We start from the raw sequence: 18,399 nt of genomic DNA on the forward strand, positions 1-18,399 counted from the left end.
TGTCTGTGGCTGAACAAGGAAACAGGTTTAGCCAGTCTCAGTTGGGAGCAGTCTGTACAGCAGGAGAGGGTGGGGAGCTACAGTAAACAACGCACACACTGTGAACACTCCGGGAGCCAGACGAAGGCTTTGCCACTCTCCCGGGGCTGACACATCAGGGTCCTAGTCCAGTCTTACCCATTGTCAGAGGGCTTAGGGCAAGTGTTTAGCTCTCCTGGCAAGAGACTCCTTCCCTGGTGATGTATTTAAACACCAATTTAGGATTTACCATACTCACAGGGAGCTGTTGTTGTAGGTGTTAATTTCCAGAATGGTATACTGATAGAGCAGCTGTAACTGGGCAAAGAGAAGAAGGGTGGGCTTTATTATCATTAATTTGTCCAAGACTCTTCCAACAGCCATCTTATTTAACACACCGCTTCTGCTGTTGGTTCCTTTCCCCGGCACCCTGAAATGACAGAGGGAGAAAAAGCAATCTAATTTTAGAAAGTTCAAAGGTAAATGGGCATGTTGGGTTCTCTGTCCAGAACTCTGGTGTGGGAAATCCATGGAACAGACCTGGTATTTATAAGGAGTTTTCAGAGTTCTGGTCCGTTGCTAGGCTGGCAGAAGGCTGTGATGGCGCGTGCTGGAGAGATGACTTGGTGGTTCAGCGCACCTGTTGCTCGTGCACAGGATCCAAGTTTGGTTCCAGCACCCACCTGGGGGCTCACATCTATCTGCATCTCCAGTTCCAAGGGATTTGATACCTTTTTCTTACCTCTACAGGCACCAGGTACACATGTGGTCCACAAATATATATGCAAGTAAACACTCACGTACATAAAAAAGATTTTACCCACTTGGGAGCAGAAACTGGGTCAGAATTTAGAATTGGACTTGCTTAAGTGTGTTCTGGTAGCTCAAGGCCACTTTGATAATGTCAGGGGGTGAAACCTCGTCCAAAACTCAGACTCACATAGCTTGGAAGGTGCTAGAGTTGAACGCATACCCCGACATGCCAAAGACTTGGGGAAGGACTAAGGGAATCTATGAGCTGGAGGAGAGCTTGGTGCCTGTAACTGTAACCTCAGGGCTCAGAGTTGTGCAAGTGGTCTGACTGGCAGGGCACATGAAGAGCGAGCAGTGACAGACTGGCAAGTGAGAGGCACCTGTAAGGGTCAAAGCAGGGGAGTTCCATGGCAGGAGCTTCAGCAGAAGTTTGTATGGAGATGGCAGGAGCTGTGTGATAGCAACAGAATCACAACTTGAATGGAGGCCTGAGTTATTAGACACCAAGTGAAACGGCTGGGCACAAGCATTTCAAGTGGCCAGGGTTTCTACATATGGATTAGTCATTATGGAACAGTAGGAAGTGTTGAGCCTACAATGTTGGCAAAGGGTTACTTGGATAGACAAGATTGGAGCGCTGCTCCCATTCTGACTCCTTATGGATCTTCAGAGCTCACCCAAGTGCTGAGCATGCTGGTTATGTGCTGTCAATACCAGCATTTGGGAGCCAAGGGCTGGAGAATTGTTTTAAGTTTACGCCCACACTGATCTGTATAGGAATCAGTCTCAAATCAATAAAAAAAAAAAAAACCAACAACAAACAAATCACAAAACAGCAGCTAAAAGCAGAAACCCACATCTTTCCCAGAAATTTTACTCTGGAAGAAAAGAAGAAAGGACAGGGAAACAGACATGTACAGAAAAACTGGGGTCAGGTAGGCTGTGTGTGGTCTGATGGACCTGCTGCCACCACTACCCAGAACCTGCTAGGCTTACTATGTACAGCACAGGGGGAGAGTTTAGCTAATCTTGGTAGGAGTCTGTAGGCAAGCAATCTCAGACGCAAACATTTGGGAAGAGGAATCTGCAGCTGCTAGTTTTGATACACACTGATCAATAATTTGTAAACATGCAGGGTTACTTGGACAAAAAAAGAGAAGGCTTTGCCAATTTTGAGTCTGACCAATATGGGGAATATCTTTGTCAGTTTCCCGTGGATCCAAGGCTCTGGTCCTTGTCATGGCTGTGTCCACGTCAACAATACACTCGGGGCTTCCTCCGAGCCCGACAATGAGCCAGTTAGAACACTGGCTAAAGTGAGTCCTTAATTTACCTAGGATTTTCTTTCCCTCCCCTCCTAAGACCCTGGCAACCATTCACACACCCCCATCTTTTTAAGTCATCAACCTATTTCCAGAATGTCAGTAAGTTGGACTAACATATATATGCTTTCAGATTGACTTCTTTTAGCTAGTAATATGCATTTAAGCTAATTGAGAGGAGAGGCTTGGTTACTCCTTCATCTTCCTTCCTTCTCCTACTTTCTCCTTTATGGTAAACTAGACTGGACTTGGGCTCTTGCGCATGTTAAACATACACGCTGTCACTGAGCCATATTTGCAGTATTTTTTTATTTTTACCTCTCTCTGTGTACGTGTGTGTGTACATGCCGTGTGCATGTGAGTGCCTGTGGAGGCCAGAAGACAGCCTTGGATCCCCTGGAGCTGGGTTTTTAGAAACTGAACTTGGATCCTCTGAAAGAACAGCAGTGTTCTTAAGCATGAGCCATCCCTCCAGCACTACCTCATTCCTTTTTACTGTTGAATAGTGTTTAATTATCCGTTGGGCTACAGATTATTTTTCTAATACTAATCTCAATATAATTAATCTTTATTCTTTTTTCATTGTTTAGTTATTTTTTAATGATTTTATTAGTTTTTTAAAACATCCTGACCACAGTTTCCCCGCCTTCCTTTCCTTCTTGCTCCTCCCACCTCCCCTTTGGTCCCTCCCCCTTCACTCCTCTCTGTTTTTATTCATTAAAGGGCAGGCCTCCCAGGGATGTCAACAAAAAATGTCAGAGATAGCCCATTCCCACTGTTAGGAGTTCCACAAGCTACACAAATGTAACATGCATGCAGAGAGCCTACATAAGTCTCATGCAGGCTCCCTGGTTGTTGGTTCTGTCTCTGTGAGCTTCTATGAGTTCAGGTTAGTTGATTCTGTGGGTTTTCTGTGGTGTCCCCTCTTGACCCATCTGGCTCCTACAATCCTTCCTTCCCTGAGCTCCATCTGATGTTTGGTTGTGGGTCTCTGCATCAGACTACAGTATTCTTGTTTGTTTGGGTTTTTTTTTTTTTTTTTTTTTTTTTTTTTGGTTTTTCGAGACAGGGTTTCTCTGTAGCTTTGGTGCCCGTCCCGGAACTAGCTCTTGTAGACCAGGCTGGCCTCGAACTCACAGAGATCCGCCTGCCTCTGCCTCCCGAGTGCTGGGATTAAAGGCGTGCGCCACCACCGCCAGGCTCAGACTACAGTATTCTTATTCACTCACTCTTGAGTATCTTTGTTGTTTCCAGGTTATGGTAACTATGAAAAGCACTGTATTTAATCAGTGTCCTGCATGAATGTAAGTTTTCAAATAATTTGGGTCTTATTTGAGATCCTCATTGCTGTGAGAAACAGATTAAAGGAGGGAGCATTTATTTTGGTTCCAGAAATTTCAGTCCAAGACTGTCTGGATCCATCACTCTTAGACTGAGATTTGGTTGGACACGTAAGGAAGAGTATAAGGCAGAAGCTGCTCCCCTCATGGTTGCCAGAAAGCAACTCAAGGACCTAGATTTTTAATCTCTCATGCTATCTTTTAGAGGTTATATAGTTTTGTGTTTCAGATTAAAGATGATCTATCTGATCTAACTTTAGAGATGTGAGATCGGTGTTGAATTTTACTTTTTAAAAAGTGGTTATCCTGTTCTTCTTAAAAGTCTACATTCCAAACCTCATTGCCATTGCCTTTATGGGTCTTTGTGGAGAGAATGAACGTATGGGCTACGAGGCGTTCAGCAACTAGTATGTTCACACAAGATCTGTCTTTTGTATATGCTCCATCTACCACACAAACATTCCTTATGATAATATAACACTAATATAAAATTTAAACAGATATATCACCAAGCAGGGGACAGTTGTTCGGGCAGGAAAACCGCTGCGGAGTTCTGCGGGGGGCACTTCAGAACCCTGCAGGCTCAGCCCACTTCCAATGTGATTCGGCTGCGGCAGGCTGAGAGGATGGCACTGATGAAGGTCCCGGGAAGTCTTTGAGAGCCTAGGCAGGCTTGTGTGGGTTCAGGGACAGTGCTGGAGTCTACTGGACACTAAGGCCAGGACCACACACAGCGTCTTAAGTCTTCTTGCTGATGGGTATCGCCAATGAGGATAGAGACGCTGTGTCTTTGGAGTACAGCAGTGCAGTCCTAGAGACCATTCCCAAAGGTTCAATTTTTCTATCATTTCATTGGACAGCTGCTCACAGCCCCGAGCTGGTTCACTATCATAGCCACAGCACCTCGGGCTTACTTCACTAGTATGTCAAGGCCTGTCCTGGGCTAATCTCCTATTTGACCTTCTGGGTGGCCTGCCTGGAGCTTGCTTTTGAGAGCCACTGTTGTCGGAGGCCAGAAGTTCATTTCCCTACGACCCTGACTTGAAATAGTCACTCAGAAACTATATTATTTGAATCACTGCTTGGCCAATCACTTACACGGATTGCTAGCTAACTCTTATATCCTAAACTAACCCATTTCCATTAATGTGTGTATCACCACATGGCTGTGGCTTACCAGGTAAAGTTCCATCCATCTGTCTCTGGCAGGGCTACATGGCTTCTCCCTGACTCCTTTACTCTCTATCTTTTCCAGCCTAGCTATATTCTGTCAAGCTATTGGCCGAAAGCAGCTTTATTTGTTAATCAATAAAAGCAACACATATACAGAAGGACCTCCCACACCAGCCTACCTCTTACCAAAGCTACCTGGCAGCATGCTAAGGCATTATATTATTCCAAATCACATAAAATGGCATTTGAGTTACACAAAATTGTTCTCAAGTTATGTTCCTAACAGTGTGCATACAAATCTCTTCCATTCCATTTATCTGTTTGGTTTTTTCTCTTATCAATACCACACTGTCTTGATGACTCTAAATCAGGGGAGTCAAGCTCACTCTTCCCTTTCAGTTTTGGGCATTTTATTCTGTGTCTTTTGGCTCTGACTATGAATCCCAGACAGTTTGGCGTGTCTTAGTTTCTTTTCTTGTTGCTGTGAGAAAATACCCTGATAAAAGCAACTTAAGGGAGAATGGGTTTATCCTGGCTCACAGTTCATAGGTACAGTCCACCATGACAGGGATGTCAATGGGACAGAAACTTGAAGCAGCTGGTCATATCACATCCACAATCAGGAAGCAGACAGCTCTTTTTCTTCTTTTTGTTCAGCCCAGTGAATGGTGCTGCCCAAATTAAAGATGAGTTTTCCCACCTCGATTATCCCAATCTATCCCCTACAGGCATTGCCAGAGGCTCAACAAACCCCCATAGGTGTGCCTGGGGGGTTGACTCCGAGATGACTCCACCTGCGTGGGGCACAAAGAAGAAACTGCTGACTTCATTAGGGGAAAGGTTTTATTGTAGGAAAGAAAGAAAATATCGAGAGGCATCTGGGAGAATCCAGAGCAGAGAGAAAAGGAAGCAGACTGGTCCTGGCCAGGGATGAAGAAGTGGGAGAGCAGGGGAGAATGGGGAGACGGAAAGAGGTAAAGCGCAGAGAGAAAACCAGAGAGGAGGCAGAGAACCAGAATCATGCAGATTATAAGGACGACAGTATCTGGGAGGAGGGATTCCTTCTGAGGAGTCCCACAAGTTCCCAAGGAGTGCTGGCTTTTATTTAACACTGGAAATCCTTCTAGAGCTCAGGTCCTGCTCATCTCTGGATATGTGGACTTCCTCAGACCTCACACATTCCAGATCCTGTGAAGCTGGAAATTAGCACTATCACAATATCCACATCACACTTACTGGGATTCTGTTTAGGATTTGCTGGCTTTATAGAAGTTGGAAAAAACCGACATTCCGACGGTATTGAGTGTTCCTATCCATCAACATGGAACAGCTGTACAAAGTTCCTTCATTTCTTTCATCAGTTTTTTATTTTTCCTTGTGTGGATCTTGTTTATATTTTGCAAGATTTACATCTATGCAAATCTTTACTGCTAATATAAATGATACTGTGGTTTTTAAAAAAGACATTTATTTTTATATATATGGTGTATGTATGAATGTGGGGGTGCAAGTACCGCAGTGTACACGCAGAGGGCAAAGGATGGCACGTGGGGGTCATTGCTCTCCTTTCACTTATGGGTTCAGGGAACAAATTCAGGTGGTCAGGGTTGGCAGCGAGTGACCATCTCTAAGACGAACCATCTCACCTGACTTGACACTGCACTTTAAATTATTTCCAATTGTTCACTTCACCTGTAGATGTTATATTTTAAATTAAAAAATTATACTAAACCTGATTTTTAAAAATATTTTATTTACATATTGTGTGTCTGTCTCTCTGTCTTTGTGTTTATGTGTAGTGGGAGCTGCAGGCTGTGTTCCTGCCACCCCAGCTCCTGGTCGCCCAGCTAGCTCAGTCGGTAGAGCATGAGACTCTTAATCTCAGGGTCGTGGGTTCGAGCCCCACGTTGGGCACCAAAATGTAACAGCGTAAACGAATGCAGACAGATTGTAAAAATATATACAGCTTTAATGGAGAAATAGACTTACAGAACCACTGTTCCCACGGAGACCAGGAAAGCAGAAGCAAGCGCGCTGCTGCGAGCATGCTCGCCAGATTTATAGGTAAACATTAGCCCGAGGTGAACACGCCCCCTAAGGGGTGGGACTTATCCCTACATTTATGTACAGACAGAATATTAGATCCCCTGGATCCAGAGTTACAGGCAGTGGAACTCCAGTCCTCTGCAATAGCAGCAAGTATTCTTAGACACTGAGCCATCTCTCCAGCTTCTGATTTTCAGTGTGCAGTTCTATAAGCTTTTACACGTGTAGGACTCTGTAATAATTAAGGAGGATGTTTTCTTCTTAAGTTCAGAACAAAGCAAATAGATTCTGGCAAGATAGCTCAGCAGATAAAGGCACTTGCCACCAAGCCCGATGACTGGGATTGGATCCCCTGAACCCACATGACAGAGAGAACTGACCCCTGCGAGCGTCTTCTGATCCCTACATGTGCACTGTGGCATGTACAATCTGTACTCTATCTCACATATAACAGTTAACAACGATGGTGATAATTTTATAAAAGAGGCTGAGGATGTGGCTTAATGGTGTTGGAAGAATCATTATTTCATAGTTCGTACTTCTAGAGTAACAGCTACCAAGGCCACAGCGAGGTATTCAGGAAGGAAAAGACAGGTCAGGGATCAGAGGTCAGAAACAGACCTGTAAACACAAAACCTTTGGGTCTTTCACAGCAATACAAAGAGAAAGGACAGTCTTCTCAACAACTGGTATCCACAGATAGAAAACAAAACCTTTAACCTAAACCTCACACCTTATACCATTAAGTCAAGATATATTATATATAAGTAGCAAGCATAAAGCTATAAAACACTTGGGATAAAACAGATAAATACTTTTATGACTTGGCATTTGGCAGAGATCTTAGACATGACAAAAAAAATCCACAAAGGAATCCAAGAAATATGTACTTAAAAATAAATGACTTTATTAGAGAAAGATCTATCAGAACTGTCAAGCGTAGAAAAAAATCAGACAAGTGGAGATGAGGAAAAAAATATTAGCAAATCACTTACCGAAATGCCTTCAGAATATGCAAAGATTTCTTAAAATTCAATAGTAAGAAAACAAGCAACTCAAAAGTAGGAGGGACTTGAACGTGTACACTGCACAAAAGACGTAGCCATATGATAAATGGATGAAAAAGACACTCTGGAGACTGGAAAGACCCGAGAAAGGGCAGTGGTTAAGAGTTCTGGCTGCTCTTCCAGAGGACACAGGTTCAATTCTCAGCAATCACACAGTGGTTCACAATGGTCTGTAACTCCAGTTCTAAGGACCCGGGGCTGCCTTCTAGCCTCTATGGGCACCACACACACAAGTTGGTCAAATCCATACATACACACAAACAAAACATACACATAAGATAAACCTAAAAAGTTAAAACAACTGAAATGAAAACATAACATTGGGTTATTAGAAAACAGCTATGTTCACACTGGGAAATACCATTCTGTATTTAAATGACGGGTATTGATACACCCCACCTCCCAGTCTACTAAACAGCTACAAGAAGAAAGAATCATTTGACTCAGATTTGAAGGTTTCGGACCATGGCCAATCATCTTGGTTGATTTTAAGGCTGGCGAAACCACATACAATGGTGGGAGCATGTGCTGAGCAAAGATGCTCACCCAGGAACAACCAGAGCAGAAGAGATTCCGCAATCCCCCAATGTCACATGCCAGGGACCCAGAGACCTCTAACTAGATCCCATTCCTTAAAAGCTCTATTACCTCCCACCACTCTGCAGAGCAGGTTTTAATACATGGGCCTTTAGGAGACACTAAAATTTAGACTGAATCACCCTTCAATTCTGGCCCACACTGAGGCCCTATGGCCCCAGCAGCCTGGTTTGAGATGCAGACATACATAATACACGATGTAATGAAAAAGATAACGGGAGTCTTTACTGGCACCAACCCAGGATACAAAAGATAACTCTGAAGCCAGAGAGCGGCGGTTGCTCAAGAACACTACATCCCCAAACTCTGGCCATCAACGGAAGAGCAGGAGATAACATGGTAATCGTCAACTCTCTGACTATAATGCCGTGGTCCCCAGTCACTCTGAAGTAAGGGGAGAGGGAAGCAACTAGGTTCAGACATGGAGGCAGCAGGAAACAGGTAACCCCTTCTGGACAATCCAATGACTCCACCGAGTTGGGCCACTCACTGCGTGAACTTGACTGGCTGACTCGCGCACTCCCTGTGGTCCAATCTTCCCCATCAAAAGCCTTTATGTGGCAGAGCTTTCAGTTTTTCAAGAGGTTCTGCCTAAAAATACTCAAGGAATTAGTATTGCTTTCATGGAATACCGATATATATTTAAAGCTATAAAAATAATAGTAAAACGATCCTTTGAAATATCAAACAAAATTAAAAACAAACCAGCCAGAACATGAGACAGAGCAGGCTGCCCTGCCCTGTGACGTGATCATGGTCTAGACAGATCTATGAGTAAGTGTTGCAGCTCTGAGGGTAAAGGTACCCTGGTAGTTAGCTGGGAGCCAAGGACTACCACAAAGTCACTATGCACAACAAACCTCACACAAGAGATTTCCTGGGAAAGACAAGAGGGTGGCTGCCTCTCCTGAGGAGAGAAGCAGTGTGGAACTGAGGAGGAGACAGGTCTTATATAGGGTTTCTTGGGGGAGGAGTTTTCCAGGATAGAGATTTCCGGGTAGAGATTAGGATTTCAAGTCCTGAGTTTGGGGCAAGCCTGGGGATTGGTGGGATTTTGAGCTCAGGCACTGGCAGGTTTTCAAACTCAGGGATTAGTGGAGATTCAGATACGAACTCAGACCTTTTATCCTACACCATGTGCAGGAAGTAACTCAGAGTGCTCCAGAGGCATTTTGCTTCTCCCATTAGACAGAGGCAATCAAAATCCAACAAAAAGCTAATACACTTTAAAAACATGTAGTTTTGGGTCTTGTTGTGTTGCCCATGAAGGAACGGACGCTTGCCAGCCCAAGCACAGCCAACAAGGCTCTGGCAGACCTTGCCCTTCTTCTCCACTCCCTCTGCCTTGCTAAAACCAGTCAGACTGCATTTCCAAAGACAGCCACCAAGGTCTATTCCCTTATTTGACCACTTCTTCCTGAGGCCCAGCATCAAAGTACTGAAGTCCAGCCCCCTTTGGCTCACCTAATTAATATGCCCAATTAAAATTAAACACCTCATCCTAATTCAGAGTTTCCCCTTTTACCTTTAATACACCGCCATTTTCCTGTGGGAGGCAGTCCTTTGTCCCCTCTCAGACAAATATTCCTGCTTCCTCTCCCTTGTTCCTGTCCCCTTCCCCTCTATCTCCTATCTTTGTCTCTTATTCGCTACCCTTTGTCCCTCTGGGGCAAATAAATCTTTGTGCTGAGAACTTGGTCTTGGAATTCTGAGCCAACACCAATACTTTCAGCTCAGGCTATCATCCATAAACTCAGTATCCTCCGTCTTTAGTATCCTGAGTGCTAGGATTATAGGTGTATACCACCACATATGGCTCACCTAAAATAGCTATTATTTTTGAATTTTTATGTGCATGAGTGTTTTGCATGCATGTATATCTGTGTGTGAACCATGTGCATGCCTGGTGTTCATGGAGGTCAGGAGTGAGATCCCTGAATCTGAAGTTACAGGTGATTGGATGGTAGGCACTTATGTGGGTACTGGGACCACAGCAGCAAGAGCAGCAAGTGATCTTAACCACTGAACCATCTTCCCAGTCCCATCCATCCAATCCCCTACACCCGCCTTTAAAAGACAAGGTCTCACTACAAAGTCCAGGCTCCCTCAAACTTGCTGCAGTCTTTAGGCCCCGGCCTCCTGAGTGCCGGGATGATTGGTGAAGGGTCCAGGAATAAGAATATAAAAATGTAGATTTCAGAAATAGGAATGTAGAAATAAAGAAATATAAAGTTGTAAGCATAGGAGAATGAGAACAGACTCTCAGCAGCTTTCTCAGCGGCTTGAGGATTAACTGTTAACAGTGGGCTACTCCGCTTTACAACCCATAGCTCTATTCATGAGGCCAAAGCATCTCTCTGCAAACTGAGAGCTAGCCTACGGACATGAGCTGAGTCAACTTTTAGGAGATAGATACATGACCTCTGGGTTATGCATTATCCCTGCTATGTGAAGCTGGCCCCATCAAAGGGGAGCGCACAGGGCTTCAGTAAACACCACCTGGAAGTACCAAGGAAGGCAACAGATTAAGTACAAGCACTAGTTTAACTGAAAAAACTCTGTTAATGGAGATTGTAAAGTAAGGCAAGCTGTATCTGAGTTTTACCTCGAGACTGTAAAAATTCCTTTGTTCAGACCTAATGCCTGGTGCCCCTAGTAAAAAAGCTGGGTTCAGAAACAGGCCTTTGCCACAGCCTTACAGAATCCATCTCTGGCTGTGGTCTCAGCTAGCTGATAAGCTTTTTGTGCCCCATGGAGATTTTTTTTTTTTATTTTTTCCTGGATTTTGGAATAAAGTTTGCTTCTGGTTTATTAAACTTTGGTTGTCTGTCCCATCTTTGCGTGACCCCCCTGGACCCAACAATGGGTGTGAGCCACCACATCTGGCTTCCCTCCTTCCTTCATGGTTCACAAGACTCTGTTATTCACATTTACAGCGACATGCTGGCATTGGCCTCCCCAAACCTCATACTGGCCAAGCTGAATAGGTTATATGGAAAGTCTTTAAGAACCAGAATTAGATGAAGACCTCAGTCTTGGGGATCAGTAACCTTCCTGGGCCTCTATGGAAAATGTGAGCTTCTATTTATTGTTCAGAAGTTTCCTCCAAGGTTAAAGCCTTCCATCATACTGGGAAACTTTAGACAGCAGGATCTTATAGGGGAGGTGCACCGCTCCATCCGGAGGGACGCTCCTTTAAGACCAGAAGAAAACATCTCAAAATCGCTCCAGGAAGTCTCTGAAACTGACCAAATTAGCTAGAACCCTCCTCCCCCAAAAGTATTTAAACAGCAAAGACTGCTCTCAGATCAGTTTAGCTTCCAGGAAGAAGCAAAGATGAGAGCAGCTAAGCTGCCTGGGAAAAGTTCAGCCCCACAAAACCACTAGGAACACACCCAACCTGTTGAGCTGCTGTAGGTTGTTAACGTGTTCCAGGTTTCCAGCTGTTATAAACTGTCACCTGTGTTGGCTCTTCTAAGTAACCCCAGTAAAATGCACTGGTTCACCACGTTGGACTTTGGTGATACCTGTAACTTGTTCTATCCTTGGTTCCCTATCTGGGGCGAGCAGATGTTTGTAAATGTCTCCCCAGGAAAAGCGTGCTTCTGAAGCGCAATGCCTTTGACAACTCCATCGAAATACCACCTGTTTTCACCTATTTCACGTTACAGTGGTCACATTTGACCTTCACAAAGCCACATCTGACTCCATGATGCCGCACACGGACAGGTAGAGTACACAGGAAAGCACTAGGGAAACCAAGGTAGAGACACCCTGAGCCTGCATCCATGTAGCGACTGAGGGCCTTTGACGGGACAGACGCCATCTCCCTACAGGAACTGTCTGTGCCGAAGCTCTAGTCTCAAATAACAGGAATCCCACATCCTGCTCCACTGATCTCACCAACGTGGAGCTGAAGATGTGTTTGCTACTATGGTGGTTCGAATGAGAACGACTCCCATAGACTCATATATTTGAATGCTTGTTCTGTAGTTGGTAGTGCTGTCTGGGAAAAATGAGTTGTCACTAGGGGTGGGCTCTCAGGTTTCAAAAGTCCACACCATTCCCAGTTAGTTCCCTCTCTGCCTCCTGGCTGTTACCTAATCACATAAGCTCTCAGTTACTGCTTCAGCACAATGCCTGCCTTTTGCCATGCCCACATTACGATAATCATGGACTCTACTACCGTCTGGAGCCATGAAGCCCAGATTAAATGCTTCCCCCCCACACCCATGCTGCCTTGGTCATGGTGTTTTGTCATGGTAACAGAAAAGAAACTAAGACAGTTACTCCCTATTTGCCTATAATGTAACTATACCCTCACATCTCTGAGATGTGTAATGACTTGCCAAAAAACAAGGAAACTTAAATCAGGAAGTAAGGAGGTGGCTCAGTGGACTAGCACACTTGTGCAAGCATTGAGGACCTAAATTCAAATCTCCAGAACCAATATAAGAGGCCAGATGTAAGCCAGCCGGAGGTAGCATGCGCCTTTAATCCCAGTACTCGGGAGGCAGAGGCAGGGGAATATCTGTGAGTTCAAGGTCAGCCTGGTCTATAAGAGCTAGTTTCAGGACAGCTAGGGCTGTTACACAGAGAAACCCTCTCAAAAAACAAATTAAAAATAAATAAAAAATAAACCAAACCAAACAAAAACAAAACAAAGAAGCCAGATGTGATTATACATGCCTGTAAGTCCAGTAAGGAGAGAGGGGGAAGACAGGAGGATCATAAGAGCTTGTTGGTCACTGCCTAGCTCCAGATTCAGTGACAGACTTATCTCAAGGGTAAGGTGGAAAACGGTGAAGGACATTTAAATTTAACATCTTCCCCTGGCACATATACAGCACACAGAAACTAATTTTGGTCACTAACTTAGTTTTCTCAGGTTTGTAAGACTTAACTTTTATAAACTCTAAGTCTGACCAGTGCCTTTTCCCTTTTGGGTGGGTGGGTGAACTGTTTAAGATAAGAAGCTATCATTTTTTCAGCCTACTGATGGGTACCAGCAGGCTCCTTTCCAGCCATCATTGTCATACACAGCTTCAGACCCCAAACCCCTCCTCTTCGACAAATCACGGTATTTCATATGCTTGCCGAATTCTGGGACTACATGCAGGGTCAATCCAAATGAAGTTCTGAATCCAGAGTAACATTTTAGAAATGAGGTATGGAACAGAGGAAGGGGTTGTGAACCCAGGAGCACAGACTGCACACTTGTGTTCTTGTGCTACTGTGATAGTGAGCATGTGCTCCTGAGCAAAGGAGAGGCGTGCCTCAACGGTGAACATCTACAGCAAAGGAGAGGCGTGCCTCAACGGTGAACATCTACAGCAAAGGAGAGGCGTGCCTCAACGGTGAACATCTACAGCAATTCTCAACATCACAGAAGCCCCTGGACACCCATGAGGTCTGACCCCCTGCGGACACCAGAATCTGAAGGTGCTCAATTCTCTTTTACAAAATTATTTTTATTTTGTGTGCATTGGTGTTTTGCCTGCACATGTGTCTGTGTCAGATCCCCTAGAACTAGAGATACAAACAGGTATGAGTTGCCATGTGGGTGCTGGGAATCAAACCCTGGTCCTCTGTAAGAGCAGCCAGTTTCTTAACCTCTGAGCCATTTCTTCAGCCCCCAGCCAATGTTTTTTTGTTTTTTGAATAGCACACCCTCTTGAATTCTTGAAATCAATTTAGGTGATTTGTGTAAATTATACACTGTGGCCAGGCATGGTGGCCCACACCTTTAATCCCAGCACTCAGGAGGCAGAAGCAGGTGGACCTCTGTGAGTTGAGGCCAGTTCAGTCTACATAGAGGATTCCAAGTGCAGCATAGACTACATAGAAAGGCTCTGTCTCAAAAACCCCAAAAGTCAAAACCAACTCCAATCAATAAGGGAATAAGAACAGGAAAAAAAAATTCTGTGTGTTTTTATGACTATTTCCCTGGATGACTGAGCCTACAGATGGAGAAGGCTGATCATACTCTGTAACACATTAGCTGTTGTGCACACGCACAAGTACTTCAGGTGAAACATTTCCAGTCCAGGAGATTTTAGTTAAGTTTTTCTTCTGCTTTTATTACAAGCATATAATATTAATTGGCAAAACACTGAATACAAGCTTCACTATCGTGAAATCAAAACATTAAGCAATATTCCAAAAAAGATTTCAGACAAAAACTAGCCACTTGATGGTACAAAAATTACACACTAACACAATCATAAGAAATGTAAACTTCCAAATTAAACAGTCAAAAATTTGAATCTGCATCATTTCATACACCATGACAATTGTTAGCTGTGGCTGCATTCCAAGGTGGGAGCACATGGTGCTGCTGCTGTGACCTGATGTCACTTTCACTTGGGAAAAATGTGTCTGGTACAAGTTGAGAACCGGAACTGACACATGCTAGTGACACACACTTCAGTTCTTTCTCCAAATGTGCTGTCGGGTGGGAGTAAGTGACAACAGGTGTGAACACTAGGTGTGAGGACCACAGTCCCACACAGCTGTTTCTGGTGGGAGCCTGAATGGTAGCAATTCCTACCTGGAGGAATGCAAGATATGCAGACTGTGGTACAATTAAGTGCCTTTCCTAATCTATGTATCCCAGTTTATTTACTTGGTGTATTTAATATCAAGGCAGAGAAAACTTTTGTTTTCATGTTAAGGTCACATGTGATGTGTTGGGGTTTAAATGATTTCCTGAGGAAACAGACATATTGTGTGTGTGGTGGTGTGTGTGTGTGTGTGTGTGTGTGTGTGAGAGAGAGAGAGAGAGAGAGAGAGAGATTTCGCTATCTGCACTAAATTTACTTTCAATGTTTTAGAAGCATATTCAATATCCATATACAAAGCAGAAGTCAGTTGGCTCATTCTTGGAACATTTAAGCTAACGATACATTTCAGAGCACTGTGATTCACCACCCTGTATGCCCTCAGAAACAAAACACACCAGTCTCCAAAGATTCTGATGCCAGGGCAGGCCGTAAAGGTCAGCACTGCCAGGTTGATAGGTGGAGACCATGAAATCCCAACCCCCAGGATGGCTCAGTCACAGACTCAGCTCAAGGACTGGGTGTGCCCACAGTAGACACAAGCCTAGCATGGTGCCAACCTCATCACTTCCTGCCTGGCTGCTTATCTCTTAATATTGATGGAATACACACACACACACACACACTCACTCACTCTCAGTAACAGCATTCTTATAACAGTGAAAAAGGCAAGAATCAAATAGCTGAATGCACAGATACTGAAATTCCACCTATATTCCCTTTCAATTTAGTAGAATCGATGCTAGATCACAATTTAAACACACTCTAATAAATGCATGTTGGAACCTATTGCACAAAAGCATAAAAATGCTCTTCATCCCTATAAAAAACATATAAACCAAAGGCTACAAAAAGTAAAAGAAGCTTGCAAAACATCTCACAATTTTATCTTATATGCCTGTAAATAAAGCTGGACCACAGAAACCAAACAACTGATGGGAAAATATGATAGAAGGCTTAAAATAGAATAAATAATTTTATAAAGTTAAGTTTTCTTTTTTTAACCCCCCAAATCTTAAATTCAATATTATATATTCTATCTGAGATTTCTATTTTCGTGAAAATGGTACTGAGCGAGACCACGTGCTGGGAGGCTGGTCCCGGGCTGCCGGTTGGATGCATCGGGTTCTAGCATCGGCAGCTATGAAAACAACTTCACAGGAGCTCCGCCTGCTGAGAAAGCTGGACAGGACCAATCACTAACTGATCCTCGTGTTCATGCTGGAAAAATAAAATTCGGCCTTGGATGTCACATGGAGCTTGGCAGGAGTGAAACGGCGCCCAGAGCTTCCATCTGACGCAAGCTCACTCTGCTTCATCTAGGAGCGAGGTAAGGCTACAGGTCAGACCAGAGGGCGGAAGGGCATCGGGAAGCTGCCTGCAGAGCAGACAGGCGCATGATGGAATCTTAGAAAAATAGGTATTTTTGCTGCTGAGGTTGATCAGGTTAACGTGGTGACAGAAGCAGGGCTGTTGGGGCGGTGGCGCCCAGCTAGGACATCAGTTGCGATGTCCGCCTCGCTGAATACTTAGAGCTATCAACTTAGCACCATAGCAAAGTCAGTGATTCTAAAAGTAGCTACAAAGTTACAAATATAGATCATGAGATTATACAGCCATACTAAGTTTGATCTGAACTGTAAATTAACTTTATTTTAATTTGGAGGCCTCTAACTGTCTAAGTCTTCTTTAGTTTCACCACATGGGAAATACCTAGATTCTAATGTAACTGCATGGTGAGAGCACGGTCTTGCGGATGCTTCAGCAGCACTTGTGTTCTGAGGTAGACAGGTAATATTTACGCATGAACCCTTGTGTAGTAATTCTAGAAATGATTTGGATGAATAGCAAACTCAGGAAACTGATAATCCAAACAGTCCTGGGCTCAAATAGAGAGGTGAATTTTGATCAATTCCAAACAAAGAGCTTGCTTTTGTTTTACAAGGTCATAATTAAGGATTCCGTTAATTTGGATGTTCTATCCTTAGTAACATTAGGTCTCACGAGTTGCTGCTTCTGACACTATGTAAGTGGGTGCTGATAAACCCAATCCCAACTGTCAAAGCAATGCAATAAAATTCCAGTTGCTAAGGCGAAGACTCAGAAAGCCTGGCCCCAAGGGACACACTAAGATCCTCCTCTGCCCACCAAGAGCAGAGGTAACCCTGGGATTACAGGGTTCTACGATTCCCACGGGGCCTGGGAGGGCAGGAAGTGACTGAGAGAAGTCCCTGGGAACCCCAGGCCATTATCCCTTCTCCTTGCTCTTGCCTTCATACCCCTTAAGAGAGAACAAAGTTGGATATGCTGGCATTTACTCTCTAACCAAACCAAACCAAATAAATTACACGTGAAGTGGGAGGTTCACAAACGGTATCCTGTCTGTGACCGGGAAAATGTCTGCTGAACAGGTTGATCAATTACTTTTCATGAAAAAGGGATAAAAAAAAAAAAATAGATGTTAACCCCATGAGCAGAAAGGCAAGCCTGGAAATACCAACTGCCAGGTACATGGAGGTTAGAGGTCACCTCCCAAGTGCCTTTACAAGGTCTCCCCACAGGAGGGCTTGTGCTGTTTGGAAAGACAAACAGCCACCACCACATCTTGCCAGCAGAAGGAAAACAGAAAGCGAAAGGCAGGAACTTCCGCGAGGACTTTTCAGCAAGCCAGCGCTGCACCAGCCGTTTCACCCCTGACTTGCCTTACGGAGGAGCCGGAACTGCAGCCACAAGATGCTGGGGACTGAGGCTGTACTCTAGAAGGTGGGAAATTAAATACCATGGCTAAATAATAGTATTACTGCAAGCCTCTTTGGGTATACTTTAAATTAAATTTTTATATATCTCTTCAGTCTTCAGGAAGCTAAAGGCAACATAAATATATACCATGAAAAGACTTTCAATAACTTAGGAAGGACTTAATGAGAGCACAAGTGTTTTTGAGGCTTATAATGAAACCTAATCCACAAATTAAGCCAAAGGAACTCAGATTCTCAAGCCCTGGAAAGCAAGCAGAGGCGTTGCGTGTGGTCACGGATTCACTTGTTCTCTGGCCTGTGGACCTGAAGCAGAGAGGAGCGAACTGCGAAGTGTTTTCATCCTCTGTAAACACGTGCTGGTAGTGTCTTGTTGGGAGTGGATTCTCTCATACAAAAGTTATAAATATTCTCTATTCAGAAATCTGGTCCACATGGCACCCAGAGGCAACATTCCACAGCACATTCTGCCGTGTGGAGCATCGGGTGTGGGCTGAGTCTGGCTGGGCTTACAGCAAGTCCATCTTGGGTCTGTAGTGTAGCAGGAGGGGCGCCTTCTGTAAGACAAAAGAAAGGTGGCTGAGGGAGGCAGGAGGGGCCCATACTGGGCACTCAAACCACAGGCACACACTGCACCAGCAACACCACAGCTGGGTCCAGTTCTGGGGACAAGGAGTAATCGTCATTGGCCTCAGGTGGTAACCGGGGTGGTGTCTGGGGCTCACGGCAAGGCCTGTGCAGCCAGAACTGCAGCTTGTTCCTCCTGC

General features: G+C 44.4%; 1 protein-coding gene and 1 non-coding gene across 4 annotated transcripts in view; one reads left to right on the plus strand and one right to left on the minus strand.

Moving 5' to 3' along the window:
* Positions 1–6,447: 6,447 nt before the first annotated feature.
* Positions 6,448–6,520, plus strand: Trnak-cuu (transfer RNA lysine (anticodon CUU)). Its single transcript has one exon. It is a non-coding gene; the product is annotated as a tRNA-Lys (tRNA).
* Positions 6,521–14,385: 7,865 nt separating this feature from the next.
* The window catches only part of Pcgf3 (polycomb group ring finger 3), a 46,390-nt gene continuing 42,376 nt past the window's right edge, over positions 14,386–18,399 (minus strand). For all 3 annotated transcript variants that reach the window (XM_057772377.1, XM_057772379.1, XM_057772378.1), the window contains exon 11: positions 14,386–18,189. In XM_057772377.1, the coding sequence (XP_057628360.1) occupies positions 18,142–18,189 (48 nt within the window). In that variant the 3' untranslated portion in view covers positions 14,386–18,141. The remainder of the gene's footprint in view (positions 18,190–18,399) is intronic.

This window comes from Chionomys nivalis, chromosome 6, assembly GCF_950005125.1.
Source record: "Chionomys nivalis chromosome 6, mChiNiv1.1, whole genome shotgun sequence".
Classification (NCBI taxonomy): Eukaryota; Metazoa; Chordata; class Mammalia; order Rodentia; family Cricetidae; genus Chionomys; species Chionomys nivalis.